Below are 25059 nucleotides of genomic sequence, written 5' to 3' on the forward strand. Positions count from 1 at the left end.
CCACGGCCTCCCATATGGCAGACGGGAGCCCAATCGAATGAGTCACAGCTGCTTTCTGGGAACTTCTTATATATAAATACATATATATGTATATATATATATATTTTTTTTTTTTTTTAAAGATTTATTTTTAATTTATTTCTCCCCCACCCCCAAGTTGTCTGTTCTCTATGTCCATTCACTGTATGTTCTTCTGTGTCCGCCTGTATTCTTGTCAGCTGCACCAGGAATCTGTGTCTCTTTTTGTTGCGTCATCTTGCTGCATCAGCACTCAGTGTATGTGGTGACACCCTGGGCAGGCCACACTTTTTTCACACGGGACAGCTCTCCTTATGGGGCACACTCCTTGTGTGTGGGGCTCCCCTATATGGGGGACACCCTGTATGGCATGGCACTCCTTGAGCACATCAGCACTGCGCATGGGCCAGCTCACCAACAGGTCAGGAGGCCCTGGGTTTGAACTCTGGACGTCCCATGTGGTAGGTAGATGCTCTATCCATTAAGCCAAATCCACTTCCCTCTTATATTTTTTAATGTAACGTTTTTTTGTGATCTATGTATCTTTAAAAAAAAAATTAAACAATAATTTTAAAAAATTAAAAAAGGTAAGGGCTTATGTAGTTTTGCTAGATATTATACAAAAGCCACTTTAATTATCTGTCGTCTACATTTTCTGAACTTTCAGTGGCCCTACTGGCTACTGATACCCAGAATCATACTTCACATTCTATTAAGAGCAGAGTCTATAGGAATGATTATATCATAACTAAATAATGTTAATATTATGTAGTCTCAAATGAACATTCATTCAAAAAACAGTTAATGAGTACTTAGGTATAACAGAGATTGCTAGCTCCTTGAAGATAAGGAGGGAAGATTTTGATATTTGAATGTTCTCTATCATCAAGAAACTTCCAGTGGAAATAAAAGAACAGAGAGGGGAAAAGATTGGAACAACAATAAGATATATCCACAAATAAGTATAAAACAAGACGCTATGTGATAAGTACTACAAGATGAACAAAGTACTATCTTTCTAGCTGGAGGAATTAAGATTGGCTTTATAGACAGGTGTACCAAAAGGTTAAAAGTACTCAGATAGGGACCAATCTTCAAGACACTAATCCTCAGGAAGCAGACTTGGCCCAATGCCTAGGGCGTCCGTCTACCACATGGGAGGTCCATGGTTCAAACCCCGAGCCTCCCTGACCTGTGTGGAGCTGGCCCATGCGCAGTGCTGATGTGCACAAGGAGTGCCATGCCACACCGGGATGTCCCCTGCATAAGGGAGCGCCACACGCAAGGAGTACGCCCCGTAAGGAGAGCCGCCCAGCGCGAAAGAAAGCACAGCCTGCCCAAGAATGGCACTGCACACATGGAGAGCTGACACAACAAGACAATGCAACAAAAAGAAACACAGATTCCCAGTGCCACTGATAAGGATAGAAGTGGTCACAGAAGAACACACAGTGAATGGACATAGAGAGCTGAAAACTGGGGGACGAGGGGGAAGGGGAGAGAAATAAATAAAAAATAAATCTTAAAAAAAAAGACACTAATCCTCAACCTTGAGATTGGGGAATTTGAAAGCAAAAGAAAAGCAGGTCCAAATGGTCTCCTTCCATATCTGCAGAGCAGCCACAAGTTAGACAATCAAGTAGTTCACCTTATTACCTCTTTCACAGCTATTCTACCTATTCCTTGTTTAAAAAACACCCATAGGCAGCGGACTTGGCCCAGTGGTTAGGGCGTCCACATGGGAGGTCCACGGTTCAAACCCCGGGCCTCCGTGACCCATGTGAAGCTGGCCCATGCGCAGTGCTAATGTGTGCAAGGAGTGCCATTCCATGCAGGAGTGTCCCCCGCGTAGGGGAGTCCCATGTGCAAGGAGTGTGCCCTGTAAGGAGAGCCGCCCAGTGCGAAATAAAGTGCAGTCTGCCCAGGAATGGCGCCGCACACAAGGAGAGCTGACACAAGATGACGCAGTGAAAAGAAACACAGATTCCCGTGCCACTGACGACAACAGAAGTGGACAAAGAAGACGCAGCAAATAGACACAGAGAACAGATAACAGGGGTGGGGGGTGGGAGGGGAGAGAAATAAATAAATAAATCTTTAAAAAAACAAAACAAAACACCCATAAAGAACCAAATACATGATCATTCAACAAAGACCTGATACAGGACTTAGAAATATATAATATAATTAGTAACTAGCATAATTAATTTTGCCAGTAAAGCATGGGCAAATGTTATTTACAGTCAACACCCAGATGGAAACTTTACCTGTGTCTATGGTAAGAAGTATCTGAAGCATGTGTGCCATAGTGATCAAATGGAAGAGGTAAAGGTGGTTATAGGAAGAACTAACTGATGATGGCTGCAGATCAACAGGATCATCCCAATACAAAGATGGGAATGCTAATACAGCACCTACCTATGGGAGAAAATGAATGACATAAACATGGGTAACAAAAGACCAAAACTGATTAATCTTATAGCCAGGCGCTGCATTGTGGTTCTTTTTCTTTTTTAGCCACTGTACTTTTCCTAGTTACTCAAGAGAATATCTTAGAATATAAAGTACCATAAACAGACAGCAAAGGTCATCACCAAACAGGTTATCTCTTCACTGGGTCTAGGTAATGGTTCTCGACCCTGGGGTTCAGAAAACTCACATTATAATCACTAGGGGAGCTCTTAAAATAACAGTGAAGCACAGGACCCAACCTAGTCCAATGAAACCAGAATCTTTGGAGGTATGTCCCAGGCACTGGTATTCTTTTAAAAGTTCTCCATGAGATTCTGACAGAGTTAGGGTTGACAATTCTAGGTAGAGATCTAGACAATAAGAGATGGGAATGCTAGCTAACTCTACATCCAGTAACTCCATACTCTACCCTTACTGTCCTCCCCATCCCCCACCCACCCCACCACTCTCTGTAGAACTGTTGAAGTAGTAGTTATACCATGTAGGAATTCACAGAGATGGAAAAGTGCTCTAAGAAATTTGCAGAACAGTAGCTACCTGTCCCTAGGTGTTTGTGAGATGCCTGGAGGCATCGATGGCCTGGTCCCTAACACCAAATAATCATTTCGTTCACACTGTCATTCACTACATATAATGTAAACAAGTTAAAAAAAAAAAAAAAGGGAGGGGGAGCATATTATAGTAGAATTAGAAAAAGTTTGCTTGTACAGACACCAACTAAACATAACCAAGTAGGACAAGACTTATTAAAATTAAATGTGCTTTCAATTTTAAAGTGATTTTGATATTCTCAGGCAAATCTGTACCACACTTACTAAGAAATCATTTGTAAAAGAATTAATGAAAAATATCAAACTATATAGGTTAAAGACTACTAATTTACAATCTTGAACAGAGCATCAATTTGAACTAGAAAAACAAATGAAACTATACAACTTGAGATATACAGATATGTATTTAATGTTACAATAAACTTACCAAAACATGAAACATATCTATAGACAGAAGGCACGGTGTATCTTCTGATTTTAGGTTGGGAAGAACAACTTTAAAAAAAAAAGTTAATGTGATTCAGTCAGTAAGAAAGTAATGTTGCTTAAATAGAATGCAAGATATAAATATCTAAAGCAAAAATATAATGGGGTTATAAAATACAGAAACTTGTACACCACACCCTTAAGATACGGTAACCAAAATTAAAAGATAAACTGAACTGAGAAAAAGACTCTAGACAACTTGGGCGCATTTTAAGGATTGAAAGATAAGATCAAGGAGGAAAAGGTAAATGAACTAGTATACCTGAAATAGAGACTGTTTATTAAATATTTGTTAAATGCACAAGAAAAACTGATTTTATACTATGTTCCTTACCACTTTTTACTCTAACTATACATTTCTAAATAATCTGTGATACATAAAATATATGAACAAATCTAGGGTAGGGAGTGGGGAAGAACATATAAAGCCATGTAGGTGAGATGAGAACAGAAGATGGTTCTGAATAAATTTAGATAATGATTTGTAAGGACTGATAACAAGAAGGAAATGGAGACAGTTAAGAAGCTATTGTCTTTCCAATTTGGTCAGTCTATAAAGAAAAGTGGTAAATTCAGAATGCCAAGGAAATGAAATCAAGAGATCTTGAAAACATGAATGGTTTTGTATATATAAAATTAGGGAATGAATTATATCTCAATAAAGCTGGGTTTTTTTTGTTTTTTTTTCTTTTTTTTTTAGTGAGGGAGAAAAGGGAGAGACTGGGTCAATTTCTTAACCTCAAATCCAAATTCTTGACAAAAAGCATAAAGGTTAAGAGCATGGAATTTGGAATCAGAGAGAGCTGGGTTCTAGTAAGGGCTATGACTATGTATTATAGGGAAGTGACAATTCCTCTAAACTCTACAGTATGTAGAAGAATGTTGGGACAATTTGTTAACATATGCATTTAAAGCACTTACTCCAATAGCTGGTAAACAATAACCATTCAATAAATATTTTTAATCTTGCCTCTATAAAACAAAGTAAAGTGACCACAAGGCTCTGCCATTGATTAGCTGTGTAACCTTGGCAAGTCACTTAGTGTTTCTAGGTTTCACTTCTTCATATTAAATTTTTTTCAATAATATTTCTAACTTATTAGTTAACCTGTCCATGATACTACCTATATTATTTTCTTCTCCGTGTTACAACTTGCTTGAGTTTCAGAACATTTAAATAAGTCCCAAACCCTTGTCCTGACTTCAGCCAGTGGAATGCACCTTCTGCTATCAAATTTTGCTTACAGGCAGCTCTGAAATTACTTTTGCTGACTGTTGAAAATATTTATTTAAAAATTCCTTTGCAATCAGAAGTCAATTTTGGCATGCATATTTTTATTTCATCTATCAGTTAAATCTTACCTTTATGTTCATAAACATCTCAGCTACACTTATGTAATACAGTGGGAAAAGCATTGGCTTTATGGTCAGACTTGGACTTAAATATAATTAGTTCTGCTCCTTAATGGTTTTGTAATGTCAGTCAGATAATTTTTCTATTGCTCAGTTAATGGGGATAATGGTAATTTTCTTGAAATATATAATTAGAAGAAATGAAATTATTTTAAAAAGATCCTTGTATAGTGTCTGCCACAGAGTTAGCAGTAGTCATTGTATGTCTATTCCAACTATAGAATCAACATATCAAAACAATATTCAAGGCGACACTCTGTATGGTTGCAAAATGGCAAAACTACAGAGACAGTAAAAAGACCAGGGTTTGCCAGGAGTTCAGGGGAAGGGAAAGAGGGAATGAATACAGTATAGGGGATGTTTAGGGCAGTGAAACTATTCGTTATGACACAAATATATGACATTATGCATTTGTCAAAACCCAGAGAACTGTACAACACAAAGAGTGGGGCATGATGTAAACAATGGACTTTAATTAATAACGTATCAATATTGGTTGACCCACTATAACAAAAGTGTACCATGCTAATGCAAGATGTTAATAACAGAGGCAACTGGGGGTGGTGGGTAGGGGAAGGAGTATATTGGAATTTTCTGTAGCATCTGCTCAGTTTTCTGGAAATATAAAACTGCTCTAAAAATTAAGTCTAGCAATTAAAAAAATATTTTCATCACCTTTCATGCAAAGCAGCTCCCTAATCCAGACCTATTTCTCTCAATTGTTGTTAGTCATTTTTGTTCAAAATTTCACCCATCCCATCCCAATTTCTTCCCCAAATTACTGCTACTACATCCAGATACGTGTTTCTGTTACTTTTAATTTTCCCTTCCTCTAATACAGCATACATAATAATTATCAAATTAACTACTACCATTACCAAAGACTTTTTAAAGATTTTCAATTACCTAAAGAAAAAACTTTAAACTTCTCACTGGTGCATTTAAGGCATTGTATTTTTATCAAAATAATTTTATGCTTTTCTGACTATAGGTAACACTATTCCAGAAAAACCTGTCTACTTGAATATACCACATATTTTCCCACTTCCCCAATCTTTGTTCAAACTGTACCTTGTGGTTGGAATGCCCTTTCTGATTCTCTCAAGTTATTATGTTCCCACCCTTCAAGGCTCAATTAAAATTCCACCTTCTAAGAAGTTGCCTTGTCAATTTGCACACAGGGCAATACTTATTGCAGTGATGGAAGGCAAAACATCAAAAACAAAGCTTCTGCATTTTAAAATTTTTTGATACCCCAATTAATTTTTACCTTAATTTTTCTAAATTAATACGTATTCTATATCTTTTAAACTCATCACTATACTCCATTTTACTATTAACAGAACCTGGCAATATACTGGGCTTCATTTTTGAAGAAATTTTGGATCACAGAGAGGTTCAACAATGGCAGGGGAGGAATACTGGTGTGGGATATTACTGACAGGGGACACATGGTTGGCAGGGAGTTCTCCAGGGCATATATCCAGGGTACATAAAAATGTTTGGATATTTTCATAGTGGTTACAATTAAAAACAACAACTGAGGGAGTACTGAGTTCCTAGCCAGGGGAGCTCTATCACAGTCCCTAAAGGAACAGCAACAATCCCCCAAGTGCAATGGCAAAGACCAAAAAAGAAGGAAGGTCCAACAATGAGCCCTTGATACTAATGACTATGCTTGTGAGCCTGTGCACCTAAAATAAGTACAAGGCCTAGAGCTGCAGGGTGACTAAGAGTTACTTCCTGAGAGCCTCTGTGTTGCTCAGATGTGGCCAGTCTCGAAGTCAAACTCAGCATGTAAATGTGTTGCCTCCCCCCCAGTGTGGGATATGACTCCCGGGGAGGAGCCTCCCTGGCACCGAGGGATTACTACCAAGTACCAGCTGATGATGTAAGTAGAAAATGACCTTGAATAAAAGGGTCAACTTGGACCAGCAGAATATCTCAGTCTACATATAATACCAGGAGTTAAAAATGCTTTTTGACCTGAATCAAAGGGGGAAATAGAAAGGCCAGATGAGTTTATATGGCTATAAGTCTCCAAAAAGAGCCGGGAGGTTATCAGAGGGGTTGCCCTTATGCACACCTGAGCAAAGTCCCAGAGACAGATAAAGGAGATACAACCCCAGGTTTGGTTCTTCTGAGGGCTACAGAGACCCACAGGTTCTATGGTCATGGCAGATGGAATTCAGTGCCATGTCAGTTGGCCCTACTTTGGAGTTTGTGTTTCTGTGTGATGGAGCTGGACTCAGAGGTGATCTTTGTCCACAATCCTCTCCTGTTACTTTTAACGGATCTGTAGTGGGTGCTGGGGTTCAGTGTATACCCAGGGGACCTGAATCTCTACACTGACCATGTGATAGCCAGGCCCTGAGCCTCAACAGACTTGAAACTCCTACACTCTGGTTTATTGGACTTACCCCACTCTGCTAACATGGAGGTGAAGGTCAACCACGACACCAGGGAGCCAAGAGTGCCTACAACTGAAAGCAGAATTGTATCCAGCATCCCTGTGGAATCTAAGCCCCCTCTTGATATAGATGTGGAGTGGACACGACCATTCTAAGGTCCACAGGATGGAGGAATAGAGTATGGATTAAAGTGGACTTACTGATATTCTATTCATGAACTATTGTGATTAGTATTCGAAGAAAATGTGGCACTGGTGTAGAGAAAGTGGTCATGGTGGCTGCTGGGGGTGGAGAGTGGGAGGAAGAGATGTGATGTGGGGGCATTTTCAGGGGTTGGAGTTGTCCTGGGTGGTGCTGCAGGGACAGTTCCCGGACATTGTATGTCTTCCCATGGCCCACTGGGTGGACTGTGGGAGAATGTGAGTTATGGTGTGGACCATTGACCAGGAGGTGCAGCAGTGCTCAGAGATGTATTCACCAAGTGCAATGAACGTCTCATGATGATGGAGAAGGTGTTGTTATGGGGGGAGGAGTGTGGTGAGGGGGGTGGGAGTATATGGGGACCTCATTTTTTGAATGTAACATTAAAAAAATAAAGACAAAAGAAAAAAGACTGTAAATAAAAACTGGAAAAAAAAATGCTACCTTCTATTGGAGAAAGAGAAAAGCTATCACCCACGGTGCTTTGATTCACGAAGCACAAATCTGTATCACACACCTGACATTTGGCTACTTTATAATGTGTGTTTTTTTTAACAAATCAATTTTATTGATACTTATTAATAAAGCATAAATCCATCCACAGTGTGCAATCAATGTATTTGGTGTAATCACATAGTTTTGCATTCATGACTTGAATCACTATTTGGCATTTTCTCATTCCAATAATAAAAAAAACACACCAAAAAAACCTCATCACCTCTTAATCTCTATGCTTCCCCTTCCGTACAGCTAATGTTTCTGTCTCTCTAGTTTACTTGTATTTATAGTTTGTAAAAAACAATCTTATATAAGCAATATTACCCATATTAGTATTTCACAGGAGGTTTCACTCTGTTATAAAGTCCCATATTACATTTTTTACCTTTCCTTGTAAAAATATACACGACCTTAGGCTTTCCCTTTCAACCAGTCATACCCATATAACAGCTCTGCTAGTTACAAATATTATGATGTACTTTCACCATTTCTATTCATTTCCAAAGATTAAGACACAATCTTTTTTTTTGTTTTTTTCCCCCCCTATATATTTTTTTAAATGTTACATTCAAAACATATTCCCATATACCCCCACCCTCTCTCACCCTACTCCTCCCACATCGACAACCTCTTTCATCATTGTGGCACATTCATTGCAAGGACACAACCTTTTTTAACCAATTCTGCACAGAATATAAATCAGCTTTCCATTCTCTTTTCTGGTGACCATTATTCTAGTTAGTAACTTCATGAGTTTACACAATGTATTTTGAGCATAACAGTGCATCATAGACCATATGTCCTTTTCTGTCTGGCTAGCTTCACTCAACATCATGTCCTCCAGATTCATCTGTGTTGTTATATGCTTCACAACTTCACTTCTTACAGCTGCATAATATTTCATCAAGTATATATGCCACAATTTGTTAATCCATTCACTGGCTGAAGGACATCTGGGTTGTTTACATCTTTCGGCAATCGTGAATAAAGTCACTATGAACATTGGTGTGCAGATGTCTGTTCATTTCACTGTTTTCAGTTCTTCTAGGTATATACCTAGTAGTGGCATTGTGGGATCACATGGAAATTTATATGCAACTTCCTTAGGAAATGCCAAACAGTCTTCCACAGTGGCTGTACCATTCTACATTCCCACCAACAGTGAAAAAGTGTTCCAATCTCTTCGAATCCTCTCCAACACCTGTAGTTTTCTGACTTTTTTATACTGGCCATTCTAAAAGGTGTGAAATGATATCCCATTGTAGCTTTGATTTGCGCTTTCCTAAATGCTAGTGATGTTGAATATTTTTCATGTGTTTTTTCAGCAGTTCTATTTCTTCTTTGGACAATTGTCTATTCAAGTCTTTTGCCTAATTGTAATTGGGTTGTCTTTTTATTGTTGAGTTGCAATATCTCTTTATATATCATGGATATTAAACCCTTATCGGATATGTATGTGATTTGTAAGTATTTTCTCCCATTGAGTCATCTGCCTTTCCACTTTTTTGACAAAGTCCTTTGAGGTGCAAAAGTGTTTAATTTTGAGGCAGTTCCATTTATCTATTTTTTCCTTTGTTGCCTGTGTTTTGGTTTGGGTGTAAGGATTAAGAAACTACCACCTATCACAAAATCGTGAAGAGGTTTTCCTACATTTTCCTCTAGGAGGTTTACAGTTGTTGCTTTTATATTTAGGTCTTTGATCCATTTTGATTTAATTTTTGTTTAAAGTGTGATATAAGAGTCCTCTTTCAGGGAAACGGATTTGGCCCAGTGGTTAGGGCGTCCGTCTACCACATGGGAGGTCCGCAGTTCAAACCCTGGGCCTCCTTGACCCGTGTGGAGCTGGCCCATGCGCAGTGCTGATGCGCACAAGGAGTGCCCTGCCACGCAGGGGTGTCCCCCACGTAGGGGAGGCCCACGCACAAGGAGTGCGCCCCACAAGGAGAACCACCCAGCATAAAAGAAAGTGCAGCCTGCCCAGGAATGGCGCCACCCACACTTCCCGTGCCGCTGACGACAACAGAAGCGGACAAAGAAACAAGACGCAGCAAACAGACAGAGAACAGACAACCGGGGGTGGGGTGGGGTGGGGGGGGATTAAATAAATAAATAAATCTTTAAAAAAAAAAAAAAAAAGAGTCCTCTTTCATCTATTTGGAAATGGATATTCAGCTCTCCCAGCAACATAAGTTAAATAGACTGTTTTGCCCAGCTGAGAAGGCTTAACAACTTTGCCAAAAATCACTTGATGGAGATGTGAGGGTCTATTTCTGAGTGCTAGATTTGGCTCTATTAGTTAATGTCACAGTCTTTATGCCAGTATCATGCTGTTTTTACTGTAGATAAGTAATGCTTTAAGGTCAGGAAGTGAGAGTCCTCCAACGCTGCTCTTTTAAAAGACGTTTTTAGCTATTTGGGGCCCCTTACCCTTCCAAATAAATTTGATTATTGGCTTTTCCATTTCTGCAAAAAAGGTTGTTGGAATTTTTATTGGGACTGTGTTGACTCTGTAAATCAATCTGGGTAAAACTGACATCTTAACAATATTTAGACTTCTAGTCCATGAACACAGAATGTCCTTCCACTAATTTAAGTCTTCTTCAGTTTCTTTTAGCAATGTTTGTAGGTTTCTGAATACTTTGTCCTTACTTAGGTTTATTGCTAAATATTTGATTCTTTTCAGTTGCTATTATAAATGGAATTTTTTTCTGAATTACTCCTAAGATTGCTCATCAGTGGCATATAGAAATGCTGATTTTTGTATATTAATCTTATATACCCTGCCTCTTTGCTGAACTTCTCTATTAGATTGAGTAGATTTGTTGTGGATTTTTCAGGATTTTCTAGATATAGGATTATATCACTAGCAAACAGTACAAGGTTTACTTTTTCCTTTCCTGTTTGGGTGCCTTTTATTTATCTTGGCTAATTGCTCTCCCTGGAACTTCTAGCACAATGTTGAATAAGAGTGGTGAAAGTAGGAAAACCTGTCTTGTTCCTGATCTCAGCGGGAAAGCTCTCAGTCTTTCACTGTTGAGTACAATGCTAGCTGTAGGATTTTTTTTTTTTTTTTTAAGATTTATTTTATTGATTTCTCTCCCCTTCCCCCCCGCCCAGTTGTCTGTTCTCTATGTCCATTTTCTGTGTGTTCTTGTTTTTGTCTGCTTCTGTTGCTGTCAGCAGCACGGGAATCTGTGTTTCTTTTTGTTGCATCATCTTGCTGCGTCAGCTCTCCGTGTGAGCGCCACCCTGGGCAGGCTGCACTTTCTTTCACGCTGGGCGGCTCTCCTTACAGGGTGCACACCTTGCACATGGGGCTCCCCTACGCGGAGACACTCCTGCGTGGCAGGGCACTCCTTGCACACATTAGCACTGCATGTGGGCCAGCTCCACACGGGTCAAGGAGGCCCGGGGTTTGAACTGTGGACCTCCCATGTGGTAGGCGGATGCCCTATCCACTGAGCCAAGTCTGCTTCCCTGTAGGTTTTTCATATATGCACTTTACCATATTGAGAAAGCTTCCTTCTAGTCCTATCTTTTATAGTGGTTTTTATCAAGAAAGGATGTTGTATTTTGTCAAACAGCTGTTCTGCATCAATTGAGAGGACCATATGATTTTTTGTCAATTTATTAATGTGTTTTAATACACAATTTGATTTTCTTGTGTTGAACCACCCTTGTATACCTGGGATAAAACCCACTCAGTGTATAATTCTTTTAATGTGCTTTTGGATTCTATTTGCAAGTATTTTGTTGAGGATTTCTGCATCTATATTCATTAGAAATACTGGTGTGTAATTTTAATATTTCCTAGTATCTTTATCTGGTTTTGGTATTAGGGTGATGCTAGCTAGCATCACATAATGAGTTTGGTAGCGTTGTTTCCTGTTCAATTTTTTTGAAAAGCTTGAGCAAGAATGGGAACAGTTCAATTACATTATTCAAGCTCTTATTTATCCTCTTGTCCAGATGTTCTATTTGATATTGACAGTTATGTACTGAAGACTCCAATTATTACTGTAGAGACATCTATTTCTCCCTTCAGTTTTGTCACTGTGCGCCTCATATATCTTGGTGTACCCAGGTCAGGCAGATATTTATTACAGTTATTTCTTCTTGGTGAACTGTCCCTTTTATTAATATGTATCTTCATCCCTTATAGGAGTGTTATATTTAAAATCTATTTAGTATGGTATTAGCATTACTACTTCTATACTAAGCTCTTTTTTGGTTACTGTTTTCGTGGAATATCTTTTTCCCAACCTTTCACTTTCAGTCTGGTAGTGTCCTTATATCTGAATTGAGTCTCTTGTAGATAGCATATAGATGGCTCATGGTGTTTTTTTTTTTTTAATCCATTCTATCAGTCTATGTCTTTTGACTGGGGAGTTTAAACTATTAATATTCAATGTTATTATTATAAAGGCATTAATTACTTTTTCTATTTTGTCCTTTCGCATTCTGCTATCATATCTTACTATTGTCTGCCTTTTTTACCCTTTAATTTACCATTCTAATCTTCATTTTGATACTTTTCTCCACTCCTCTCACCCTTGATTTTTCCTTTCAGACTGCAGCACTCCCTTTAACATCTCTTATCATTCTGGTCTTTTGGTAACATTCTCTCCCAGTTCTTGTTTGTCTGTGAAGACTTTAAACTCACCCCCATTTTTCTAGTAATTTTTTAAAAAGATTTATTTATTTATTTATTTCTCTCTCCTTCCCCCCCACCCCGGTTATCTGTTCTCTGTGTCCATTTGTTGCATCTTCTTTGTCCACTTCCGTTATTGTCAGCAGCATGGGAATCTGTCTTTTCCCGCTGCATCGTTCTGCTGTGCCAGCTCTCCACACGTGCGGCGTCACTCCTGGGCAGGCTGCACTTTCTTTCGCGCTGGGTGGCTCTCCTTATGGGGCGCACTCCCTGAGCGTGGGGCTCCCCCATGTGAGGACATCCCTGCGTGGCATGGCATTCCCTGCGTGCATCAGCACTGTGCACGGGCCAGCTCCACACGGGTCAAGGAGGCCTGGGGTTTGAACCGCAGACCTCCCATGTGGTAGATGGATGACCCAACCACCGGGCCAAGTCTGCTTCCCTCATCCCCATTTTTGAAGTACAATTTTGGCAGATACAGAACTCTTGGCTGGCAGTTTCTTTCAGTACCTTAAATACATCATACCACTTTCTTCTCACTTCCATGGTTTCTGATGAGAGGCCAGTACTTAATCTCATTGAGGTCCCCTTGTATGTGACACATTGCTTTTCTCTTGCTGCTTTCAGAATCCTCTCTTTATCTCTGATACTTAGCATTCTGAATAAAAGATATATCAGAATAGGTCTATTTGGATTTATTCTGTTTGTGCTGTCCTTCTTGGATATTAATGTCTTTCATAAGGGTTAGGAAGTTTTGGTTATTTTTCCAAATATTCTTTCTATCCCTTTTCTATTCTCTTCTTCTGGGACAATGATAATGCATATGTTTGTGCATTTTGTGTTATCATTCAACTTCCTGAGACCCTTTTCCAATATTCCATTGTTTTCTTTTTCTGCTTCTCCTGTCTTTATAAGTTCAGATATTCTGTCCTCAAAATCACTAATTCTGTCTTCAAGTAACTCAAATCTGCTGTTACGTGCCTCTAATATTTTTCAAATCTCACCCATTGGTTTTCATTCCCATAAGCTCTGTTACTTTTCTTTGCAGGCTTTCAAAGTGTACTTTATACTCATCCAGCATCTTCTTAATATCCTTTATCTTTTTAGTCATATTTTCCTTCAATTCTTTGATTTAGTAGATATGTGTGATTATCACTGATTAGTTGTTTTAAATCCTACATCTCATCAGGAAATTTGATTTGTTTCTTTGGATTGGCATCTCTTCCTGTTTCTTAGTATGGCTTGTAATTTTTTGCTGATTTCTAGGCATGTGAATGTATTGGTGAATTTACTCTGATGGCCAATTTCTCTCTTTTGCCTAGTGTTTTTCTTTTCTTTTTCACAGCTCTTGTTTGATTTTGTTTCAATTTATTCCATCTTTAACAAGTTATTAAAATTGGACAAGGAGTCACTAAATGGGGTGCAGATTTTCTCTCAGAGGTGAGGCTAAAGAGACACCTAAAAGCAGTTTTTCTCCTTGCAATTTCCTGGTGGGCCAGCAAATGGTGTTCGTCAGTAAACCTTTCCACAGAGGCATTTCTTTCAACCTCTGCTTTCCCATCTTTCTGGTCTGGCCAGAGACAAGATTCAAAGCAGGCACTGTTAGTCTAATTCACGGATGAGAAAATACTCTGCCCTCTGACGTACCTTCCTTCTTCCCTTATAGTAGCCAACAGGGAGGAAGACATCTGTTCCCCTCTCAGTTGGCTGCAGAGAGCCAGGGATTTTATCCAGGCTTAACACCTTGAGGTTGGTGGGGGTGGGTGCCATTACTGGCTACTGTGGGAATTTAGTAACATATGCTTGTTGTTTTGTTTTTTTGGTCTCTCTGTCCCTCACCCTCCTGGTAAAATTGCAGGTATTACAGGCAGATTGTGTGCTTTGTTTTATGTTTTCTTTTGTAAGGCATCTGAAGGCACTAATATTTTCATTTGTCAGTGCTCAAAGTTAGTGAAGGATGTTGCTTCCCAATGAAATACACTATCAGGCAGGGGAAAAAGGCATGTAAACAATAAAATAATTCATAGAAGACTCTACCTGATAGGAGACGAATTAGATGTTTCTGTATCAGGACTTGAGGACAGGTAATCCTCTGTGCAATTGCAAACTGCATTAATGCTTTCAGACCATTATGCTAGATTGTAGGAAAAGGGATGAAAAAAAGATAAGGAATGATGATAGACCTAAGTCATTTTCTGTAAAATAAATTCCATTCTGCCAGAATTAGTTGCAGACTCATTATATACTTTCCATTCTTACAAATAAATGACAGCATTCTTAACATTTTTTAAGTTTTATGACCTTACCAAAATTCTAATAATTTTTCTACAACAAAGAGGTATTAATGTTATAATTATTTTGATTCTCATCTAAGTCCTCAATTTCCCCAGAGTCAATTTATTAAATGCCTCATTTAATTTATTCTACTGACGTCTGGGCAAATATATTTATAGAAATTCTAAAATGGCAGAAATCATTGAATTCAGGGAATGGATTTTCTACTTCCCAAATAGCACAATGGGAACTTTGGGGAAGAACATTTGCGGACCACAAGTCCCCTATACCAGCTGTCAGCAAAATGAGAAGGAACTGGCTAGCAGGGGATAGTCTAGGAATCTCAGTTGCCTCTTCTGTATGCATTGGGCTACTGAGTACATGATTTCCAAATTCCTCTACATTATGAGGCTTAGGTCTGAGATAGGAGTATGGTGCCAGGATCTGCCAATAAAGAAGTTATGGCTTAGTTTTTATTCTGGAATTCAGTATACTGATTTACCTAGAACTAAGCCAGAAGTAATGGTCATTGTTATTTGATAGTGTAAAGTTAGTGAGGGGAAAAGAATGTAGGAGATACCAGGTTTCTGATTTGGTGATAAACAGAGAGGGGGAATAAAAGTAATCAAGTAACACTCAAAATTTCTGTGAGTTACATTTAAACACTGAAAATAAGTTCTGTAAAGTGCACAACATTGGCCATTCAGTATCCTATAAGCAGCAATTAATTTACAGAATGCTGATCACTTTTAAGACAAAGGGGTGAATAAAGATCATATAATTTGTAAGTTAACTCTGAACTCCCTTAAAAAAGGCACCCCCCCCCACCGCCACCCCCAGCTGACCCTTGTCTGCCTCTGCCATCTCTTTAGCCTACTTCCTAAACAGAGCTGAACCTTGCCCTTTCTTCAAGGAAGTACTACATAGCTAACACTTTCTGGAGATCTGTATCTGAATTGCAGCTCTGTCATTTTATAGCTGTGTAATTCTTTTGTAAAGTAAACCTCTCTTATTCTGAATTTCCCCATCAATAGAGTCAATATTTTAATGAGTTAAAAAGAAAAAAAGAAGAAAAAAAAAAGCATACTATGACTTACATGTATCTTGTTGGAATATACATACCTGTCTATTCTGAAGTGCTCCAAAGAGAGGTTTTCCTTCATCTCCCAATAGGTTTTCTCAAAGATCAAAAACAAAAACAAAAAATAATGAATCCTGAATGTTGTTACAATTGTATATTGTACTTTGTTTCTATCTATCAGATGTCCTTTAACTGACAATATTTTTAACCATAAGATTTGCACTTTCACCTTCAAAGTCTTACATTTGATTCCATGTCAAAATTTCCCAATTTTTGAGTAAGAGACTATAAGGGAAACAAATGTATATCATTTACAAATTACTAGTATAAATAACAAAATTCCCACAGCAATCAACAAAGAATGCTTGAGAAAAACAAAGCAACCTGGTTCATTTTTCCTCCTTTTAATATATCTCTTCCATGTGAAAAATAATGTTTGTATTTAGTCATATCCAATTTTGACTTAAAATAATACTTGAGGCAGATGAAAGTAACTTCATTGCTCTTACTGACTTTATTTAAAAAGAATTATGTGGATTTATAGAAAAAGAAAGATGAAGTTGAAAATACTAAAATATATAGATTAAGAAATATATTTTGCCTTCTCAGACAAATACTCTTATTTTCAGTGATCCTTGGTAGCAGATATCTCTATGTATGGAAAGCTTATTTCCTTTTTTTCTTCCATATTTTGAATGAACACTAATAAAGGACCCTTCTGGTTTGATGACTCAACTATCACCCTATGCCAACACATCACGTGTATGTCTCTCCATTGCCATAGGAATAGATAAAAGTAAGCAGTTTATATGCTAGAAATAAAGTATTACGTCCACTGGATGGAAAAAGCACTATAGTGAACATAACATTTTATTAATCAAATAGAATTCAATTATGGGTTATAAATCATATATGAAAGCATTCTTTCCTAACTCCAGTGAATTTCTCATCTCCTTTTACTACAAAACTGTGACCCTTTTTTAATGTTCAAGATCTGAATATACATTCCTGACTCCTAATGCTTATCTTCCCAAAGATATTAAAATAGAAAATATCTTTATTCGAAGTCTGATGAAACAAAAGACTTCAAGAGAATGCTTTACATTTCTTATCAATTTGTTCACATTCTATTCTATTTAAATCTCATTTTTCCAATTTTTCATTTATTTAATCATAGCAAACATAAATCAGTGCCTAAACTCATAATTTAAGTCTAACAGGTTGGGAAGTGACTACTAAAATCTGTTCATAGTAACTGATGCTGGTGTGCAGGAAGGCTTTGGGAAAGAAGTGGCTTCAGGCTATTTAATGCAAATCATGAAATAGTTTCTTGTTACAAAAATATATTTAAATGAAGAAAATGTAGTAGATACTAGTAAAAACAATCAAAAATATATAAATTGAAAGACAGATCAAAATTAGCTGGGATAAAGATGATATGAAGAAATTACATTTTTTATTCTTTTTCATGTAGTATGGTACCTCATTTCTGTAATGAGCAAATATGCTAATTGTAAAAGCTAAGCAATTCTTTACTGCCAAAATTTCTACAGAAAGCTTTCACCACTGTAACAATAAGAGAATTTGACAGTAGGCTTCCTTTCAGACCTGGCTGGTTCCTACCTACTAATCTCTCTCTCCTGACTGTACCACCTCAGTCTTCTTTTCCCTTTTCTGGTAATTTTCAAAGTGACTTTGGTTTCCCTCTTTTTCTATCAAATTGTATAAGAAACAAACATTACTGAATATTCCTGGGTTGATTCTTTTTCATCTGTTGCCATTCTTTCTTGATCTTCTAGTGTAAGCTGTCACCTTTTGACTGCAGCTGGCTTCATGCTGTCCCTTTCAAATATTTTTAGCTTACACTGCATATGGCTACTACTAGAGTTGAAAAGAGATCAACATAAAAAAATTTTCAGACTTAACAGCATTAGTCCACATTAATTAACTGAAATACTAATAATCCTCAGATTCTAAATCAGGCCATCAGAAAAAAAAATTGGAATAAATTTAAGGTCTACCAATGTTAATTCTGTTTCTATGTAACCTCCAAACCAGTTCTCTCATACCAATTGCTTGGATAGTGAAAGCACATGTGCTCCAGGTCATCATGGGGATTCGAGGATCAGTTTCATCAGGAGGCACTTTCAGTCCAATTCTATAAATTGTTGTGGCAAAGAGAATGACCATTTCCTTGATGCTCTTAGAATAGTTAATCCTAAAAATAAAACAAGAAAAATTTATACTTGATTTAGTGAAGAGGATACCTACTGAGAAGTCCAATTAAGTATTGAAGCAACAGAAACCATTTAGCTCTTTTAACATAGGAAACTGCACATCAAATTAAGAGATTACAGCCTTTGAAGAAGATTGATTCGATAAGAAAAAAAAATGGGAAAAGCTGAACTATTTTCTCCTATAAATAAAAACATCTGTTACAAAATGGTAATGGTCAATAAATTTTTGCTTTCTGTGAAAGATGAAGCAAATGACCACAGTTGAGAGGGTCTGGGACCAAATTAAGGGACAGAAAGGACATAGAAGGAAAGAAATTAGGGGAAACAGATCTGACCTAATAAATTTTGGCATATGGGAAAGGACCAAGAAGCACTTTTGTGTTGATAGGTGTGTGTGTGCGTGTGTGTGTGTGATGATTCCATATATTCGGAGTTAGAATTTTTGGTTTTCTGAATTTCCATTTATAACAAATATTTTCAGTTGCAGTGGAATAGCTAGATATTCATGAAATAATAATACCCAATTTGGGTACACTGTATTTTTCAAAGTTTCTTGGCTTTGAGAGTATCTTCATATTTTCAAAGTGTCATTCCAATAACCTTATGAAGTAGGTTTGTAGTCTATTGCCTCCATTTTACATACAAGAAAAATTAAATTGGGGGAGGGGTCATTGAGACTTTTTAGAAGTCACAGAGCAAGTTAGGTATAACTTTAACATCTCAAATTCTGGTCCTCTTGTAGGCTGAACCATACAGAACTGACTATTCTGTTATCAAAAACAGTCAAATATCAGTTTTATATGGTTCATGCTAATACATATTACTCCAATATCCCAGATCATTTAATTTTACTAACACAAATAACATTCTAAAGAGAAAAAAAGAGAGGCAAAAATGGAATAACAAACAATTTTACAAAGAAAGAAAGGAGGGAGAAAGGGAGGAAAGGAGAGAGTAGAGAAAGATGACTATTCTCTACTCTTATTTTTACAACTACAGACAAACTTTTCTTAACTACTTAGATACTTACGAAGACTGAACTCCAAAACTCAGGATGGAATGGAAGTCAAAAGTGGAATCACCCATTCCTTGATTAAACAAGACAGGAATTGCAGGGATTTCTCCTTATAAATTAAAAAAAAGGGAAAAAAAATCATGAATATTTTTCGTTTGACACATACTTTTCTAGTTTTTAAAAATTATATCTGATCATTATAGAAAACTTAGAAAATGCTGATAAGCAAAAAACAAGATTGAATTTCTCCATCCAAATAATCACAAATAGCATTTGGGTGATATATTTTCTGTTCTCCACATAAATGTTCTACATACAGATTTTGTTTTTTTAAAGCGCAACACATTGCACTGTTCTGCATCTTGCTTTTTAACCTACTAGATCACAAATGTCTTTCCACTTATTTCCATTTTTAATGATTGCATAGTATTCTATTAGTAAGGCAGTGGACATTAATGATTAAGAATAAAGGATTGAGGGAAGCAGATATGGCTCAAGCAACTAAGCTCACGCCTACCATATGGGAGGTCCGTGATTTGGTTCCTGGTGCCTCCTAAAGAAGACAGCAAGCTGGTGCAATGGGCAAGCATGGCAAGCTGATACAACAAGATGATGCAACAAGACACAAGAAGAAAAAGATAATGAGAGACATAACAAAGCAGGGAGACAGGTTATCGGTGCCTCCTAAAGGAGACACAAAGACAGCAAGCTGATGAAATAAGCTGACGCAACAAGAGACACAAGAAGAAAAACATAACGAGAGACACAAAACAAAGCACGGAATGGAGGTGGCTTAAGTGATTAGATGCCTCCCTCCCACATTAGAGGTCCCAGGTTCAGTTCCCAGTGCCTCCTAAAGAAACAAACAAGACAGACACAATCAAGTGCAAACAATAAAGGAGTGGGGAGAAATAAATAAATCTTAGGGGGAAAAAAAAGAATAGAGGATCTAGAACCAAGCTGGTGGATTTGAGTTCTAGCTCTGTTACTAAGGCCTTGGGAGAGTACTAAACATCTTCACTGAATTTGAATTGCTGTTTCCCTGTATGGCATGTTTTTTTTTTTTCCTCTGGCTGCTTCCGAGATTTTTTCTCATCTTTGGTTTTCAGCAGTTTATGATGTCTTTTTTTTTCTTTTTAAGATTTATTTTTATTTATCCCCCCCCCCCACTGCCACCCACCCGCCATTGCTTGTGGTCATAGTCTGTCTCTATGTCCATTTGCTGTGTGCTCTCTGTGTCTGCTCGTCTTCTTTAGGAGGCACTGGGAACCAAACCTGGGTCCTCTCATATGGGAGAGTAGCACTCAATCGCTTGAGCCACCTCATCTCCCTGCTTTGTTGTGTCTCTTATTGTCTTTCCTCTTTGTGTCTCCTTGTTGTGTCATCTTATTGCATCAGCACACTGCATCAGCTTGCTGTCTTGCTCATCTACTCCATGAGATACCAGGAATCGAACACAGGTCCTCCCATGTGGTAGGTGGGAGCTCAATCATTTGAGCAACATCCACTTCCCAGTTTATGATGTCTTCAACTTTCCAAAACCTTTTCCCATACTCTCCATTATTCTCCAGTGTGTACTCCTATCTTAGGCAGGCCAGACTTTTTCAATGTCTCTGAAAATGACATGTTCACACTTTTCTAAAAACTATTTCTCTTTTCTCTATCTGAGCAAGATCTCTTTATCCCTACCACCCTTGCAGATTTGGTTCAAAGCCAAATCGAATCCTACTTTCTCCCTGATTCCTTCCCCTATTCCTTTTTATTTTTAAAAAAGCTTTAGATTACTTAAATGTTACATAAAAATATAGGGAATTCCCATATGCCTCACTCCCCCCAACACACACACTTTACCACAATGACATCCTTCGCTGGTGTGGTACATTTGTTACAATTGGTAAACACATACTGAAGTGATGCTACTAACCTTGGACTATAGTTTACATTATAGTTTACACTTTGTAGGTTATGATGAAGTATATAATCGCCTGTATCCGTCATTGCAATCTCATGCAGGACAATTCCAATGTCCCAAAACTACCCCCATATTACCTTCCCCTATTACTTCAACCTCTTTTGATCCTCTCCTTCTCTAAAATCCTATGAGGCTTATTGTTTCATAATATAAAATTTGATTATTAATGTCATCTCCTCTTATATCATTCTCTTAACTACGTAACACACAAATGTGTGAGGTCAACAAGGCAGGGAACAAAAGCCTTGTACAGTGCTGTGTATAGGTAAAACAATAAATATTTGATGACTTGGATTATGCTGATGAGAAATAAAACCATTATCCCAATTTATCCCCTGTACCTTTGTATACTCTCTTTGCTTTCCCTAAAAATATGAGAATGAAATGAAAAAAATGATTGAAGCATAACAGAGAGCAAAATAATCAGGAAAAATAAGGATAATTACAGGAAAGTACAGATGAAAGAAATAAGACCTAAATATTTCAAGAAGAATACTCTCGAAATATTCTGAAATATTTTCTAGGTATAGTTTTCATCAACTTTAGAGCTAGTGAGGGAAATATGAGTGGTAGGATTATTTTTAAATATTGGGCTTTATCCCTTCAATCCACTTATTCTTAGCCTGATAAAGAGAGAAAAGTTTATAACAATGAAATTTTTTTTTCTTTTTTTTTTTTTTTGAGGTACTGGAGCTGGAGTCTAAACCCGGAACCTCATAAGTGGAGAGCTAGCACTCAACCAATGAACCACATCGGCTCCCCTGAGTTGGTTTTTTCATTTGTTTGCTTGTTGTTTGTTTTTTGTTTTTAAGGAGGTACCAGGAACCAAATCCAGGACCTCCCATGTGGAAAGCAGGCACTCAACTGCTTGAGCCATACCCACTTCCCTCAATGAATTTTTAAAATGCTTTTATTTTTGAAGCTCATCAATAATAATAGTATCTTATCCTGCAAATAAGGAAGTTAACACATAGAGAAGTTAAATGACTTGTTCACGATTACACAGCCAGGAAATGGTAGATCCAAGATTTAAATCCAAGCAATCTGATTCCAGAGTAACCACAATCGATACCGTTTCCCAGTATGAAAAAGTGATTTAAGCCTTTTAAATCTTTAAAATTCTTAAACTATTTTAAGAATTTTACAGCTTAAGATTTAAGTCTTATCTTCAAAAACATCTGTTTTTCTGCAATTCAACAAATTTGTACTTGCAAACCATATTTTAGAGAGCAATATTTTTTTTTTACAAAAGGAAATTAAAGATCTGTCAATTTTCACACAGCTAAGTTTTGTAAAATAAATTTATGCAAACCTTTAGCATGTTTCATATTGTAACCTGATATTCTGGCCAGAACAATCTGTATCCATTGTGCCAGGGTCAGAAGTTGAGCAAGAGCATCTGCATTCTCACTGGAAAATTGATATTTAAAAATTATTAAAGCTATTGCCACTAACTCATAACTGAAAATTAGAACTTATGGAGTCTTTCCTCGGACCAATGACTGTATAAAAAAATCAAATTCTTCCAAATTACCTTCCTAGGTATTAGAAATATATGTCTAAAATACACATGTAGCTTTGAGGAATGGGTGGGTATACTAAAAAGTTACAGAAAGTACAAGGAATAAGAAACCACCCATATGCACATCACCCAGTTGTCCTAAAAACAAAAAAGCAAAAACTAATGCAATGAATTTGCTGTGAAATTCCATCTACAGAATATAACAAAGCTCTAAATGTTCAAACACTATCAAAGGATATGTGAAGAGTCTAGTGCTTCCATTGATTTTTATAGTTAACATTTTGTCAAAGTCTCTCAAAACTGTAGTATTTAGATCTTTAGGGGGAAAAAAGACTTTTAGAGCTATCAACTTCCAAATAGCAACTTTGATGGTGACAAAGGAATATGAAAAACATTAATTAGTCTTCTTCACTTCTTTTCTCCTTCTATGAATGCTTAGAGACTAAAATTCTATTGCTTTAATTAGCTATTGGAAGATATATGTGCAATATATAGATGAGTAAGTAAATATTCCATTAGTCTTAGCTAAAATTGGGGTTTTCGTAATATTTTAAAAGTAGAATATAAGTTACAAAATGAAATATAAATTATTTTAAATAGTAAAAAAGTAAAACAAAAAAACCCTAATAATCTAATCAAGGCAGAAACAATGAAAGAATTAAAGGTAGCTTTTAAAAAATTAATCAAAACATAAATAAAAGTATACCTGTCTATCTTTTGAGGTTGCAAAGGAATAATGGGGATCACAGTATTGCACAAAGATTTGCACAGAGGACAAAGATATTCTCCACTCTCTAAGTCAAAAAGGTCAACGTGAATGCGCTGCTGAGAACTCAACTGTACTGCTTCAAAATACCTGCAAAATTCCAAAACACACAGGTCCATTCAGAATTATACATGTACCTTTACTCTATTTAAATGAAAGAAACCTGGAATTTTTGCTTCAATAAATGTCTTTAGAACACACATACAAAAAATTTACAAGTTATAATTATTATAGAAGAACCAGGCTACTCATATTTTTGAGGGCAAACTGAAAGATACACCAGGCAGTTACAAATTTAAAATAACTTTACTGGACCATAATTCCTCTCCTACTTCCAGAGCATAGAGACACAATGTGGACTCTACTACCCTCAGTTTACTATGACCAAGTGAAGTAGTGAGGGTTATTATAGAAAAATTATACATTTTAATCCAATGCCAAAAGGGTAAACTCTGCAAGAAAGATTTCTGAGGTATTACATTTCTGAATTTATATCTCTTCCAGTGGAAGAACTGGAACTTCTTGTCCTATTCTATCTCAAAGGTACTTTTCACTGTATATTTTGAAGGGAAAGAAATCTTTATAAAAAATACTGCTTCTACTACATGACTACTGATCAAAAGCAACTTTTTACAGAGAATGAGCTCAAGGAAATAGTGAAAATTTTAAGTTAATAACTTTATATATCAATTTTCAAGGCTAGTGATAATGTGTACCATACAAACAGAATGAGTAACTAAAACTGCTTCAATTATCCAAATAAGTAGGAAGTAAAGAAGACATGAGAAAACATGTTTTCTTTGTGGACTTAAGTGAATGAACTTCAATGTTCCTAGTTTCTTTTAGAAACACATCCTAAGGACAACTTACTTCTGCCAGCATACTGCATGCATTACATGACCACAACTTCCTGTATAAGTTCCATATGCCAAATCTGGATCCATGAAGAGTGGGTCCAGGGTTTCTAGTCCAGGAAGACAAAAATTAGAGGTATGTATTCATTTAAAAGAAAAAAGGATAAAAAAAAAGGTTATCAAGTCTAAAATTTAAATCTTAAATTTTCTTAAGAATGTTCAAGAAGTATCACAACATCATGAGAGCAGGATATATATTCTTAATAGTAAGTAAAAAGAGGAAAATATAAAGCTAAGGATGTAATTCTAAAATTATTGTGAATTAATAACTATATCTGAGTTAACATTTTATCTTGAACATTAGGTTTATGCTTATACATTGGTTGGCTGAAGTGATGATTTTCTAAGATTCAACCAAAATTTACTTTTACGATTTTAAGAGTAATTTGACCAGATGAAAACTTCAAGAAAAATTTAGCGGCATTATAACATAGTAGATAAGAGCACAGACTATGTACCACTTAAGATACTCTGGCCTTGGGTGAGTTACTTAACTTCTCTGTGCCTCAGTCTCCTCATCTGTAAAATGGAGCCAATACTGGTTCCTAACTCATACAGTTGTTGTGAGGATTAGGTG

At 36.9% G+C, this 25059-nt stretch overlaps 1 protein-coding gene across 2 annotated transcripts in view; it reads right to left on the reverse strand.

The window, feature by feature from the left end:
* Positions 1-25059, reverse strand: part of UBR1 (ubiquitin protein ligase E3 component n-recognin 1) — a 159233-nt gene that overhangs the window by 23636 nt on the left and 110538 nt on the right. For both annotated transcript variants that reach the window (XR_009185086.2, XM_058294018.2), the window contains exons 31-39: positions 24439-24532; positions 23509-23658; positions 22593-22690; positions 19324-19417; positions 18126-18274; positions 16098-16153; positions 14739-14835; positions 3469-3536; positions 2286-2436 (exon numbers count right to left, since the gene is read on the reverse strand). Coding sequence is in view for 1 of the 2 variants with exons in the window: in XM_058294018.2 (XP_058150001.1) it covers positions 2286-2436; positions 3469-3536; positions 14739-14835; positions 16098-16153; positions 18126-18274; positions 19324-19417; positions 22593-22690; positions 23509-23658; positions 24439-24532 (957 nt within the window). In the remaining variant the exon portion in view is untranslated. The remainder of the gene's footprint in view (positions 1-2285; positions 2437-3468; positions 3537-14738; positions 14836-16097; positions 16154-18125; positions 18275-19323; positions 19418-22592; positions 22691-23508; positions 23659-24438; positions 24533-25059) is intronic.

This window comes from Dasypus novemcinctus, chromosome 3 (genome assembly GCF_030445035.2).
Source record: "Dasypus novemcinctus isolate mDasNov1 chromosome 3, mDasNov1.1.hap2, whole genome shotgun sequence".
In the NCBI taxonomy this organism is placed as follows: Eukaryota; Metazoa; Chordata; class Mammalia; order Cingulata; family Dasypodidae; genus Dasypus; species Dasypus novemcinctus.